We start from the raw sequence: 13158 nt of genomic DNA on the forward strand, positions 1-13158 counted from the left end.
AGCGAATATAAACAAAATTATTTTGTATCAAATAAATTTTTTATTTTATTAAATACATATGATTTTAATATTTAATTACTTTTTATTTAAATTATATATTTTTTATGTTAAAAAATAAATAAGTTATGCACATCACATATTGTAAAAGCAAACAATTTATTTAAAGCCAACATCTTAATCATTTAAATGTCCAAAAGACTGTGCCACTAAGAAAAGGGGATAAAGAAGAAGAGGAGAAGAAAGAAAAGAAAAGGCAAAACGATAATAACCAGAATTGAAAACAAAACTGGCATCTTTTGTGGCTAAAATTGAGCAAAGCCATTGAATCATTTCGTTTGTGAGCTTGCAATGGAAGCTCTTCTGGGAAGTTCACCTTCTCCTCCATTCATCATTACCAGAAGAAACCCCATAATTGCTTTTAAGGTATGTCAAATTTGGAAAGTTATGTTTTTTATGGTTCTTGAATTGACCCCACTTGGTTAAGTGTGCAAATTTCCTAATATTTCACACTACTATAGTTCAGTTGGTGTTCTTGATTTCATTAATTTCCCTCAGTTTCAATTTTGTAGGATGGTATTGACTGGAAATAGAGTTTAACATACTAATTTGAATTTGTGTAGTGATGGTAGTCGAAGAAGATATCATATTAATGCTTGATAATTGCTTTTAAGGTATGTGAAATTTGGAAAGTTAAGTTTTGATGGTTCTTGAATTGACCCCATTTGGTCAAGTGGGCAAATTCCCTGATATTTTTTGTACTACTATTGTTTTTTAGTTGGTGTTCTTGATTTCATTAGTTTCCATCAGTTTCAATTTTATAGGATGGTGTTTGACTGTTAGTTTAACATACTAATTTGATTTTGTGTAGTATGATATTAAATTAGGGCAGAAGGTTAGTAGGTAGTTGAACGTTATCCCGCTTATTCTTCCATACTAGCAGTTAGTATTATCCTTGTAGTTTTTGGTCCTTCGATTTATTTTATTATCTGTTGTCTCTCGTATTCGATTATCATATTATTTTGTGGTAGTTATGCTTTATTTAGTATTTTGCTATGGCTTTTGCACACTGCTTGTCATGCTTTATTTAGTATTTTGCTAAATACTTCGTTATTTCCTTTTCTGGACTGGTTTGAATTGCTTTTCTTGAGCCGGGGGTTTATCGGAAACAACCTCTCTACCATAGGGGTAAGGTCTGCGTACACTCTACCCTTCTCAGACCTCACTTTGTGAGATTATACTGGGCGTGTTGTTGTTGATATTAATGGTAGTAGAAGAAGATATTAAAGTACTGCTTGATAATTTTAGTTTGATTTAGAGAGGAAAAAAAAAAAGTTTAGACTGAATTTGGGCTCTTTGGTCAAGTAGGCAAATTTCCTTATGTTTCATATTACTATTGTTTTTTAGTTGGTGTTCTTGATTACATTAGTTTCCCTCAGTTTTAATTTTGTGTATTACATTGATGGTAGTAGAAGAAGATAGTAAAGTAATGCTTGATAATTTTAGTTTGATTAGAACAAAAAAAGTTTGGAGTGTAAGATGAATTTAGCAGAGGCAATTTCTGTTCATCCGCTTAAGTATAATAAAGATATGCACAAGCTGGCCTGAATTAAATAATTTTGTCGACTGAATGTTGTATAATATTTTGAAAATCCCGAAAGAGGAGGAGTGTAATATAGATTAAAACAGAGAGAGTTCATTATTTAAGCAGATTGTTTTCTCAATTGTTAAACATTGAAATCCTTTTTTCGATTTAAGAAGTAAATACTCACGTAATTTAAAGTTTTGGGAGCCAAATTCGAGTAAAGATCGAAACTTTATGTTGTTGTTCATTTTATATATATCTCAAGATATTCAGTTTATTACGAAGATACAGAAATATATCAATCAACTATGCCTCAGTCTCAAACTAGTTGGGGCAGGTTATATGAGTCCTTTTTGTCCATTCCGCTCTATTGTGCCTCTTGCATTCCAATACTGGTAAATACTGCTTATATTTTGAACATTATTTTAATTAATTGTAAAGGAGCTGGGAAGGCTAAGAAAAGATTAGGAGGAATCATACCTGAAAGGAACAAAATCACAGATGTTTTGACTTTTGAGCACAGGAAGGAAACATCCGCAGACTAAAATATACCCGTCTTTCTCTTTTGTGTTTTTGGTGCATTAATGCAAAACTTACGTGATGTGTATACTTCCTCAGTTACTTCAGTGGTCAAGAAAGAAACGAATCCGAGTTAATGGTTAATGTTAAATCCTCCTAGCACAGCTTAGTGCTATGTCTAATCAATAGAACTTTTTTGCTTACTTTCTAAAATATCAAATACTCTGAACATTTTGCAGGTGCTTTCATGGAATTCTTTGTGCACCACAAGTAATAACTCTCGATTATATCCCATATTGTGTCTGAAAAGAAGTGGCAATGAGAACTCTGGAAGTTACTCTCCTTTATGCTACATTGAGCAAATGTACAAAAATGAAATGTTTTCTCAGCCAATCTGGAGGCGCAGCAAAATATTCATAGATAAGAAAGGTTTGCTTATTATACAAAACGGCTTAGCTTTTCTACCAAGAAAATTCATAACCAGTCTCCGCAAAACAGTAAAGCACTCGGAAATATTTAATAGTAAAGTACCTGATATGTTTGTTCGGTCCTGCATTGGACTAATGCTGGTTATGGCAGCTAATTCTGCTGTCGTCAAAGCGCCTTCTTGTAAGTCTGTCAGTTTGGTGGATCATGTCAAGCTTTTCCGTTTTGTAGGACTCGATTATTCGAATATAAGTAATGGATCTCCTATTTGATTCACATTTTACAGTTGCTCTCACCGAAGAAAATATACTTTTCCTGGAGGCATGGAGAACAATTGACCGTGCATATATTGACAAAACCTTCAACGGTCAAAGTTGGTTTAGGTACAGAGAAGACGCACTACGAAATGAACCAATGAACACAAGACAGGAAACATGTAAGTCTGCCCTTTTTTCTGATGATCTGTTGGTACCCGCCCAACCTGCTTATTTATTGGCTCACCCCATTTTGACCTCCCAATTCAACTCATTTAAAAACTGGGTTGATATGTAGCCCAAATTGATTGTATGAGAAACCTTGTCAAGATATTTTCTTTGTTTGATGTGTTATATATAGGCAGAAATAAGGAATTTTTTTTTATTAGATACTTAAAATATTATAAAAGAACAACCCGCAAGGGTGGCTCAGTTGGTTGAGTATGAGGCTTTCATAATGGAGGTCTCAAGTTTGAAATCCCTGCCTACGACAACATGGGATTTGCCGGGTCGAGCTCGGCGCACAGGGCTTGCCTAGTGCGGGTTATCTCTCCTGTGTGATTTGCGAGCTATTGCACAGGAGCTGGGTTTACCCTGTGCGCACCCGAAGGGTAGCGGTTGCGGGTTCCCATGTCATAAAAAAAAAAAATTATAAAACAAACAAAGAAATTCAAACTTAGTAAGAATTGGCGGGTTGGGTTATGACCCGATTTTTAGCCCAATTTCGCTTAACCCATTTCAGCAAGGTAACTTTTGACCCGCCCATTTATTAACTTAACCCATTTTGACCCGCCTAAATCTAGCCCAATTTCGCTCAACCCATTTCAGCAAGGTAACTTTTGACCCGCCCATTTATTAACTTAACCCATTTTGACCCGCCTAAATCTAGCCCAACCCGCCCAATTGGAAGCATTAAACTTGTCTGAAGTCTGAAATGACTTTCCTCAGCTACAGCAGCAGTTTTCCTTTTCCATCCCTTATATGTACATATTGTTAGTTTTCCTTTTCCATCCCTTAAATGTACATATTGTTAAATCATTGCACTACTCTGCCTCCAGATGCAGCAATAAAAAAGATGATTGCCACTCTAGATGACCCTTTCACCCGTTTTCTGGAGCCCGAAAAGTTCAAAAGTTTGCGGGTATGGTTTTTGTTTTCTCTTGTCTTGTTAACTGCTGAATTAATTCCACCCTGATTGGTTGAAAATTTTGCTGCCTAAACGGATTTCATCATATGTTTTTTGAAGGCAGTCGGGAACTCAAAATGTGCTTACTGGAGTAGGGTTGTCAATTGGCTATCCAACAGGGAAAAATGAATCAGCCCCCGGACTGGTCGTTATCTCAGCTTCTCCAGGAGGCCCCGCAAATAGGGCTGGCATCTCATCTGGTGATATCATCCTACAAATTGACAATACTAGCACAGAAAACATGGGTATATATGATGCAGCAGAACGGTTACAGTAAGTTTTCTTCTGGTCCTAAAGTGCAGTGTCATTTTATGCTTCACAGTTCAAATTCTTGATGAGTCAAGTGTTATTATGGGTTCACCTAGACAAGTGAAGCACAACGATCGACAGAGCTTGAAGGCAAGGGCAACATCAGTAGACAATATCATATCTCTTCAATAATTAATTTACTTACTTGCACCCAAGGGTATGGCCTAGGGGTCAATGAAGTGGGTTGAGAACCATGAGGTCTCAGGTTCAAATACACTAGGTGATTTCTTCCCATCTGTCCTAGCCTTGGCTGACAGAGTTACCTGGTACATGTTGCTGGTGGGAGGTGGGAGGTATCCCCTGGAATCAGCTGATGTGCGGCGTAAGCTGGCCCGGACACCACGGTTATCAAAAAACAATTACTCCCTCCGTCCCAAAATAAGTGTCACCTTAGCAAAATAATTTGTCCCAAAATAAGTGTCTCCTTAAGAATTCAAGACAAAATTGGCAAGTGTTTCGAACTATGCCCATAGCATTAAAGTAGTCCTCTTTAATGTTGCTCAATTCTCAAAAAACATCTAATGAATAAGAGTAGTTTAGTAAACTCCACATTGTATTTATTGATTTCTTAATGGGCGTATTTTTTATAAGATGACATTTGTTCTGGGATGGAGGGAGTAATATACTTACTCATAACTAGCACCTGAGAAATTTAATGCTAGGGTCGACATGCTATAACTTTAAGCCAGAGGTTTTAAACGTTGGTCACTTTATACTGAATCGAACTGGAAATATTCCTGGGGAAAACAGTATTACTTCTGATTAATGAGGGAGAAACATTGAAGTAGAAGTATTTTTTTAATCTTCTTTCATACCTGTGATTTCATAAACAAGAATCGTGTGGCTAATAGGTTTGCAACTGTAGGTCAATATCTCAAAATATTTTCTGATTCTAAGATCCTAATATCAACAGGTTTGTAGACTGTTTCCCCTAGCGATTCTGTTTGTAGCATAAGTTTTTTCTTTTTGATATATTTTTTTCTCCTTATTTAATATTATTATTTATTATTTTTGTTGATATTCAGAGGACCTGAAGGAAGTAGCGTGGAACTAACCGTACTTCATGGATCCGAGACAAGGCAGCTACCGTTGATGTGTGTTCATCTTGTTGAACTCTTCTAAAGTTTTTACAATCTTCATACATCTGTTATTTTAAACATTAAAGAAAAAGCTATTAATGCTTCAAGTAAAGATATGTATATATGTTCAATTAATTTTTGTATGATTATGTTCTTTTATCTTTTTAGATAGAGATTCATAGTCTTAGCAAATACTAATAATCTGTCTTCCAGACGGGAGAAAGTTTCTCTGAATCCGGTAAAATCAAGAATCTGCAAGCTATCTACTGGAGGAGATGATGCTCCTCAGATCGGATACATCAAACTATCATCATTCAACCAAAATGCTTCTGGTAAACTATGTTATGAACCACTTCTGAACTTTCTTTCCTCTATCGTGTCAATGCATACTTCCACTAAAATTTTCTTGAAATGTGATGATTTCAATACATGTTCAAAGAGTTAAACATGTACGTTAGTTTTTTCATAAATTTCAGCTAAATAGTTATGCGGATCTCCCTGTAGGTGCTGTAAGAGAGGCGATCGAAGCCTTAAGGAAAAACAATGTTAATGCCTTTGTCCTGGATCTTCGGGATAATAGGTGATGAGCTCTCGCCATGTCTTCATTTTAGATAATCTCTAATTGTAATCTGAAAGTTGAAATCTTGTGCAGTGGGGGTCTCTTCCCTGAAGGAGTTGAGATAGCAAAAATTTGGTAAGCTTTTTGTGTTTGGATTTTCCAGTTTGCTGTGTCCAGTCTATTTCTTCCCCCCCGTTCAAAATAAGTGTCCACTTAGCCTTTTTAGTTCAAAATAAGTGTCCACAAGAAGGAATTAGTTTTATAATTCGAGATTTGCCCCTATTTACTCAAGGCAATAAATAAGCAAGAGTCTTATTAATTAAGGGTAGTTCAGTGAATATATCTTTTTTTTTGTAGGGGTTAGCGTTTTCGTAAGGGGTGTGAAAAAGGCTAAGTGGACACGTATTTTGAACCGGAGGGAGTATCAATATGTAAATATGGAGCACCATCCTTCTGTAACCATCAACGTATATATTGCCAGTTCTATGCAAAAAGTAAAACTAAATTAAATACAAAATGGAGTCTCAGTACTTGAATGCTACTTTTTCAATTAGTATTTAGCACATCTTTTCAAGGTTTGATGTAGGTGTTGACAATGAACTTTTAAGTTTCATTGTTCCAGATGACTAGATTTTGTAATTTCGGTTATCTGTGGTAACTTCTTAACTGGTTTGTGGATAAAAAGAGGTATGAAAGACTTTCGAATGTTTCTTTTAGCTTACTGAATTGAATGCGCTCTTTAACTACAAATAGTTTTCTTATAATCTAAGCTGCACTCTCAGTGCCCAGTGGTTCCTTATTAATAACAAGGAAAGTTCTTACCGGATTTCTGTGGTTTTGTTCCTTTTCTGCCAAAGTACTATCAAGGAAGTTCATACGGGATTTCTGTGTACAACCCATTAAGTTACCCCTAAATGTCTTTTACCACCATGAAAACTGGTGCATTCTCAGCACTTACCTTGTTTTAACTTGAATGTATTCCTCTCCTTTTCAGTTACTTCCAAATTAACATCCATTTGACTCTGATAACTTTTCAAACATTACACACTAAACAAAAAGTTACATCGGACCATGTTTATTCTTGTCAATAAAACTCTTTCCCTCTTTTATTCTTCAATTAAATTGTGACATATAGGTCCATGTTTTATGAAATCCTAGATGACGCGTATTTGCATCTCTTCTTTTAATACACTACAGTAACGTCAAACAAAGATACTGAATTCAGAGCAGAGATATTGTGAGCTTTACCTTATCTGGGAAAAAAAAAAAAAAAAAAAATGAAAGAAAGATTATGAGATTACCTTGGTTCAACATGTTATTGCTTGAGCATTTTACACTTTTACACTAATGCTACTGCTTTGCAAGAAAACTAAACCACGTCATGCAATGAATCTGCTGGCAAGCAGGTTGGACAAGGGTGTGATTGTATACATTTGTGACAGCCGTGGTGTTCGAGATATTTATGACACGGATGGGAGCAATGTCGTAGCTGCTTCAGAACCCCTAGCTGTGCTGGTAAGCTTATTCATACTCAGTCATTTACGTCGACATGGATTAAGGTTTGATAATGCTTCCAACATACATTTGTCAGGTAAACAAGGGGACTGCAAGTGCAAGTGAGATTTTAGCAGGTGCGTTGAAAGATAATAAGCGTGCACAGCTGTTCGGCGAACCAACATATGGCAAGGGGTAACAACTTTATTATGTGCAAATATGCCATAGCTGGCAAAAGGAGAATGCTATTCTTACGTGTTTCTTCTTCTGATACAGTAAAATCCAGTCGGTATTCCAGCTATCAGATGGCTCTGGCTTGGCTGTTACAGTTGCTCGGTATGAAACTCCTGCTCACAACGATATAGACAAGGTCCAATCTCTCTGTCTCTCACTCTCATTCTGATACGTAGTTGCATGAGCACGAATGTGGGACCCCGTGCGCACCCGAATAGGGTAATCGAATGACGTTTTTGTTTGTTTGTATGCATCGTCTTTCTAGGTTGGTGTAATCCCGGACCATCCTTTGCCAGCATCATTTCCAAAAGACGACGAGAGCTTCTGTAATTGTCTTCAAAATCCCGCCTCTGCTTGCCACCTAAATCGAGTCAAGCTATTCTCAAAATGACTGAAAATACCTTGAGTCGAGCTATTCTCAAAATGAATGAAAATACCTTACTTTTCAACATATTGTTTGTAGATACCATTGATTCTTTTACCAGATGCAAGTTGATGAGTTTGCTTGCATGCATTTGATGTTTGTACATACAAAGAACCAAGAACAAGGGACAACTTCAATTTCTATTGTTGAACTCTTGCTCTAAAAGGGGTCAATTTTGCTCCTGAACTATTTGAAATGGAACGACTTTTCCCTCCGTTTTAGCTTCCACTTTTAATCAAGTATCTCAAAAATACCCTCGCAGTTAGCCAAATAGCTCAAAAATGTCTTCCTAACAGTTGCTCCAGTTTGGATGGTAAATAACAGTCCTAACAGTTGCTCAAAAACCTTTTCGGATGGAATAACAAGAAGTATTGCTTTAAGTCAGTTCATGTATCTCTCAACTTCATGCTAGTTGAAGTCTGCAATGCAAAGTTTCAATATATTCCCCTCTATTGCGGTCTCATTTCATGACGATACTAAATTTATCTTATAAAATCTTCTAAAATTACTCCCTACATAAAATGACTCCTACATCTCAAATTATCTGTAGTGTTTATTAAAAATAGTTGTCTCAAATTATTTATCGTTTTATAAGGTCAACACAATATTAATTATCCCCCCCCCCCCCCCCCCCCCACCCCAAAAAAAAAACACCCTCTCCCCATTTTTACCCTTGCATTAATGGGCATATATAGAGTAAACATTTAATGGAAAGAGATTATAAGTTAGACATAAATGAGGGTAACGTTAGTCAAATATCCCCTCCTAATTAATATTTCTTACTGGAAGTGTAAAACAAAAAAGCCATAGTTAATGTGAAACGGAGGAAGTGGAGAATTTCGAAAAGTCACACTTTTAGCTAATATAAATTTAACCCAAAAGACAAATAAATAAATTTCAAACACAACTAGTTTGTTAGCATTGTGTTAGTGTAAGTTTAACGTTTAAAATTAACGAAAGAAAAGCTTAGCATTGAGATTGTTTCGTGTAAGTACTTATCCAACAAATGCAACAAAGAAATACCCTAATAATATTTATTCTTTCTTCGTAAAAACTTGACCACATAGATAAATGCATGACATATGTTTGTACATAAACATTTAGCATTTAATTATGCTTAATTAACATGCATACTCACATCATTAAATTACATAATTATAATAAATTTACATAATTTAATGTAAACACTAAAATTGGAGTTCCCACATATTTTTCGCGATCCTTCAACTTAAAGCGCCACTCTATAAATAGCCCGTTTGCACCTTTTTGTTTGGAATCATCTTTTCACAATCACAAAATCCAATTTCAACAGCAGAGAGAACGTACAACTTATATATAACGATAATGTAAATAAAGTTTTACACAATCATATTAGCTAAAACGGGTATTACAATCTTAAAAATAAATAAGAATACATAATTATATTATAACCTTTCATAAAAAGACAAAATCATAATCTTTCTTACATGTAATCCTTCACAACAAAGTGAAAATTATTCCTTTCGTCCAATAATAAGTGTCGCCTTAGCTAAAAAATTATCTCATAATAAGTGCTACCTTAGGAAACCAAAACATAAAGTGATTAATTTTTTCCCGCTCTACCCTTAGACAAAAAATGACAAATTAAAGTAACATCTAAATGATAATCGAAAAAGCCACATAATAATTTGCTATTATTGGATTCTCGATGTCTGCTCTAATCAAGAGAAAAAAGTTATTTATTTTTAGTACATAGAGATAATTTAGTAAACTTCACACCGTATTATTAATTTCTTAATATCCCTGTTATTTGTTAAGGTGACACTTATTATGGGACGGAGGTAATATAATCTCAAAAAAAGAAAAAAAAAAAAAAGAAAGTAGTTAGGAGTATTTATTAGGAGTTAGGACACGTAATATGACTTGATAATGTAAACAAATCAAATATTATTTGAACTCCAAAAAAAAAAAAAAAAAAACTGGATCATTCGATTGTGGGGTTCGGGCCATATTTGACCCGATTTCTTCAACTATATAAATACGCCGTTTGGACCATTCGTTTGCAATTCACCTCTTCACAATCGAAAAACAAGAATAATACGTGAGGTTGAAGAATGAAGCCAATGGTAGTTGATTATTTAGCAGATATGGAAGAACAAGGATCAACTATGGCTATGGATGTTGATGAAGTTGACGCTATTGACATTTTCGGTGAAAACCCACTTGGTGGTGAACATGTACTCCGTCTTGCTGATGCTGATTTCTTCAATTCTTTTCACGATGATTTCGATGATTCCGACATTAACTAAAATCGAATTTCATCCTTAATTTCCCCTAAAAACAACTGTATGTGTTGTTCTTATCCCGTTTAGGGTTTATTAAGCCTTTTTTTTTTCTATGATTCGTACGTTGTACTTAATAACCTAATTTTTGGATACTCTAGAAACTTTTATCATAGTTTATATGCTCTAGAAAAGGAATTGTTTTGTGTTTTTTTACTCGCTTCATTTTAATTTGTTTATCTGGTTTTGACTTGGCATGGAGTTTGAGAAAGTATGTAGTAATGGATTATATGCTTATTCTCACATCGATTTTGGGGTTTTTAATTGCTTTTGGGTGTTGTGTTATAATTTTATTATCATGAAGAAACTTTTTGGATAATCTAGAAACTTTATCATAGTTTATATGCTTTAGTTATCATTGTTATGCTTATTTACATCAATTATTTCGCGTTTTTTTTTACTCACTTGTCACGGAGTTTGAGAAAGTGCCTAGTATAATAGGTTATATGCTTATTCACATCGATTTTGGGGTTTTAATTGCTTTTGGGTGTTGTGTTATAATTTTATTATCATGAAAGAATATTTCGTTGGATGTTGAATTTAGCTGATCTATTAGGTGTAGGTAGTTTCTAAGCTGTTTTTTCGTCTTTTCTTTTTTTATTATTTGTTGAATTTTAGGGTTCTGAAACTGGATTTAGTTGATTAATTGTTGAATTTTAGCTGTTTGTGTTCTTCAATTCCTTTCACGATGATTTCGATGAATCCGACATTAATTGAATTGAATTTCATCCTTAATTTCCCCTAAGAAACAACAACAACAACTGTATGTGTTGTTACTCTCCCTTCTAGGGTTTATTAAGCCTTTTTTTCCCCTTCTTAATGATTGGTACGTTGTACTTAATTTGGATGCTCTAAAAATTTCATAATAGCGTTTTTGCTTCTTCTTCTTCTTCTTTTTTTTTTTTTTTTTTTTTTTTTGGTTATACGCTTCTTCACATAAATTTTTATCGTGATTTTGTTTTTTGGGGGGGAAGTATCCTTTACGCCAGGTAGCTCATATTTTGAGTTTGTTACCCTGTTTAGACACTATTATATGCTTTTATATAAGGTTGATACATTATGTATACTGTTTTCCCCGGGTATAATGTTGTGTATAAACTGAAAATATGGCTACGTGGTGTAATTTTTATGTTGGGCTGTATATGTTTGAAAATTTCCATTTTTTGTTGGATGTGGATATAGCTACGTTCGATTAATTGTTGTAATTTAGGGTTCGGAAAGTGGATTATTTGGAGTGATTATGAGGTTTAGGCGGATTCTTCAATTCCTTTCAGGATGCTTTCGATGACTCTGACATCAACTAATGGAATATCATCCTTAATTTTCCCTAAAAAAAACAACTATATGTGCTGTTCCTCCCTTTTTAGGGTTTGGTCACCCTTTTTTTCCCCTACTTAATGGTGGTACGTTGTGTACTTAATTTTGTGAAGGATAAACTTAATTTTCGAATGTTCTAGAAATTTTATCATAGTTTGTCTGCTTATTCACATCAATTTTATCGTGTTTTTAATGGGTTTTGGCGTGTGTTCTAAATTTAGCTGATTAATTGTTGAATTTTAGTTGTTTTTGTCTTTCTGTTTGTGTTCTTCAATTCCTTTCAGGATGATTTCGATGACTCCAACATTAACTAAATTGAATATCAACCTTAATTTCCCCTGAAAAAAACAACTGTATGTGATGTTATGGTACGTTGTAGCTAATGTTCTGAAGGAATAGACCTAATTTTTGGATGAGCTAGAAAATTTATCATGGTTTATATGCTTGTTTGTATTAGTTTTTGTGTTTTTTTCCTTTAAGCTTTTGGTTATGCATTGTATTCTGAGTTTCTGATCATGAAGCAATATAGTTGGACGTTGAATTTAGCTGATTAATAGGTTTAGGCAGTATTCTAAGTTGCTTTGGTCTTTCCATTTGATTAATTGTTGAATTTTAGCTGTTTGTGTTCTTCAATTCCTTTCAGAATGATTTCGATGATTCCGATATCAACTGAATTCCATCCTTAATTTCCCCTAAAAAAGAACAACTGTATGTGATGTTCCTCTCCCTTGTAGGATTTACTTGGCCCTTTTTTCCTTCTCTATTACTGAACATTGTACTTGATTTTCTGAAGGAACAAAATAAATTTTATCATAGTTTATAACTTTATATGCTTATTCGCATTAGTTTTTGTGTTTTTTTTTTTAAAGCTTTTGGTTGGGCCTTTATATTCTAGTTTTTCTGATGAAGCAATATTTAGTCGGATGTTGGATTTAGCTGATTATGAGGTGTAGCAGTTCCTAAGCTGCTTTGGTTTCTCTGTTTGATTAATTGTTAGATTTTAGGGTTCTGAAACTAGATTTTGTGGTAATTTTGGGGTGTAGGCAGTCTCTAAGATGTAAGAGTTGATTGTGGTCTTGCCGTTTGATTAATTGCTTGATTTTAGGCTTTTGAAATTGGAATTTGTTTTGGTAAAGTAATAATTTTAGTGATTTGGCGCAAACTGCCATATGCAAGCAGTAGACCAAAAAGAAGCAAATCAACCAGAAAAATATGGTTCTCTTTTGAAGACAATCATCTATACTAATAGCCTAATAGGTATAGGATATCTTGAAACCTGACAGATCTAGCAAAAGATAGAAAACAATGGAGGTTGAAAATCCGTAGAGGTACCACCAACTAGAAGACTAGTGCTTACTAGAGGACTCTCGGTATATTAGATAAATAACCACTAAAGTGTTTTGGAGATCCCCTAGTGTTAGATAATCCTCAAGTATGGAGTATCGGAATATTAT

General features: G+C 34.5%; 2 protein-coding genes across 3 annotated transcripts; both read left to right on the forward strand.

Moving 5' to 3' along the window:
• Window positions 1-209: 209 nt before the first annotated feature.
• On the forward strand, window positions 210-8280 carry LOC132032964 (carboxyl-terminal-processing peptidase 2, chloroplastic). Of its 2 annotated transcripts, none has more exons than XM_059422784.1 (13): window positions 210-423; window positions 2341-2710; window positions 2814-2963; window positions 3840-3922; window positions 4032-4240; window positions 5302-5370; window positions 5569-5687; window positions 5860-5935; window positions 6008-6049; window positions 7321-7429; window positions 7506-7603; window positions 7685-7778; window positions 7908-8280. In XM_059422784.1, exons 1-13 carry the CDS (start codon window positions 349-351, stop codon window positions 8031-8033), a joined length of 1620 nt encoding a protein of 539 aa, XP_059278767.1. In that variant the 5' UTR covers window positions 210-348; the 3' UTR covers window positions 8034-8280. The 2 variants fall into 2 exon arrangements, with proteins under 2 accessions (XP_059278767.1, XP_059278768.1); XM_059422785.1 differs by lacking the exon at window positions 210-423 and adding an exon at window positions 663-671.
• Window positions 8281-10099: 1819 nt separating this feature from the next.
• LOC132035239 (small acidic protein 1) lies at window positions 10100-10543 on the forward strand. Its single transcript, XM_059425516.1, has one exon. The coding sequence runs from the start codon at window positions 10160-10162 to the stop codon at window positions 10352-10354; it is 195 nt and encodes a 64-aa protein (XP_059281499.1). The 5' UTR covers window positions 10100-10159; the 3' UTR covers window positions 10355-10543.
• The last annotated feature ends 2615 nt before the right edge of the window (window positions 10544-13158 follow it).

This window comes from Lycium ferocissimum, chromosome 10, assembly GCF_029784015.1.
Source record: "Lycium ferocissimum isolate CSIRO_LF1 chromosome 10, AGI_CSIRO_Lferr_CH_V1, whole genome shotgun sequence".
Taxonomy (NCBI): domain Eukaryota; kingdom Viridiplantae; phylum Streptophyta; class Magnoliopsida; order Solanales; family Solanaceae; genus Lycium; species Lycium ferocissimum.

Bases quoted from the DNA above. Each gene is read 5' to 3' on its own strand.
- LOC132032964 (XM_059422784.1), top strand. From the start codon at position 349: ATGGAAGCTCTTCTGGGAAGTTCACCTTCTCCTCCATTCATCATTACC. The intron at 7,604-7,684 runs GTAACAACTTTA...CTTCTGATACAG, and splicing joins GAACCAACATATGGCAAGGG to TAAAATCCAGTCGGTATTCC. The intron at 7,779-7,907 runs GTCCAATCTCTC...TCGTCTTTCTAG, and splicing joins CTCACAACGATATAGACAAG to GTTGGTGTAATCCCGGACCA.
- LOC132035239 (XM_059425516.1), top strand. From the start codon at position 10,160: ATGAAGCCAATGGTAGTTGATTATTTAGCAGATATGGAAGAACAAGGA.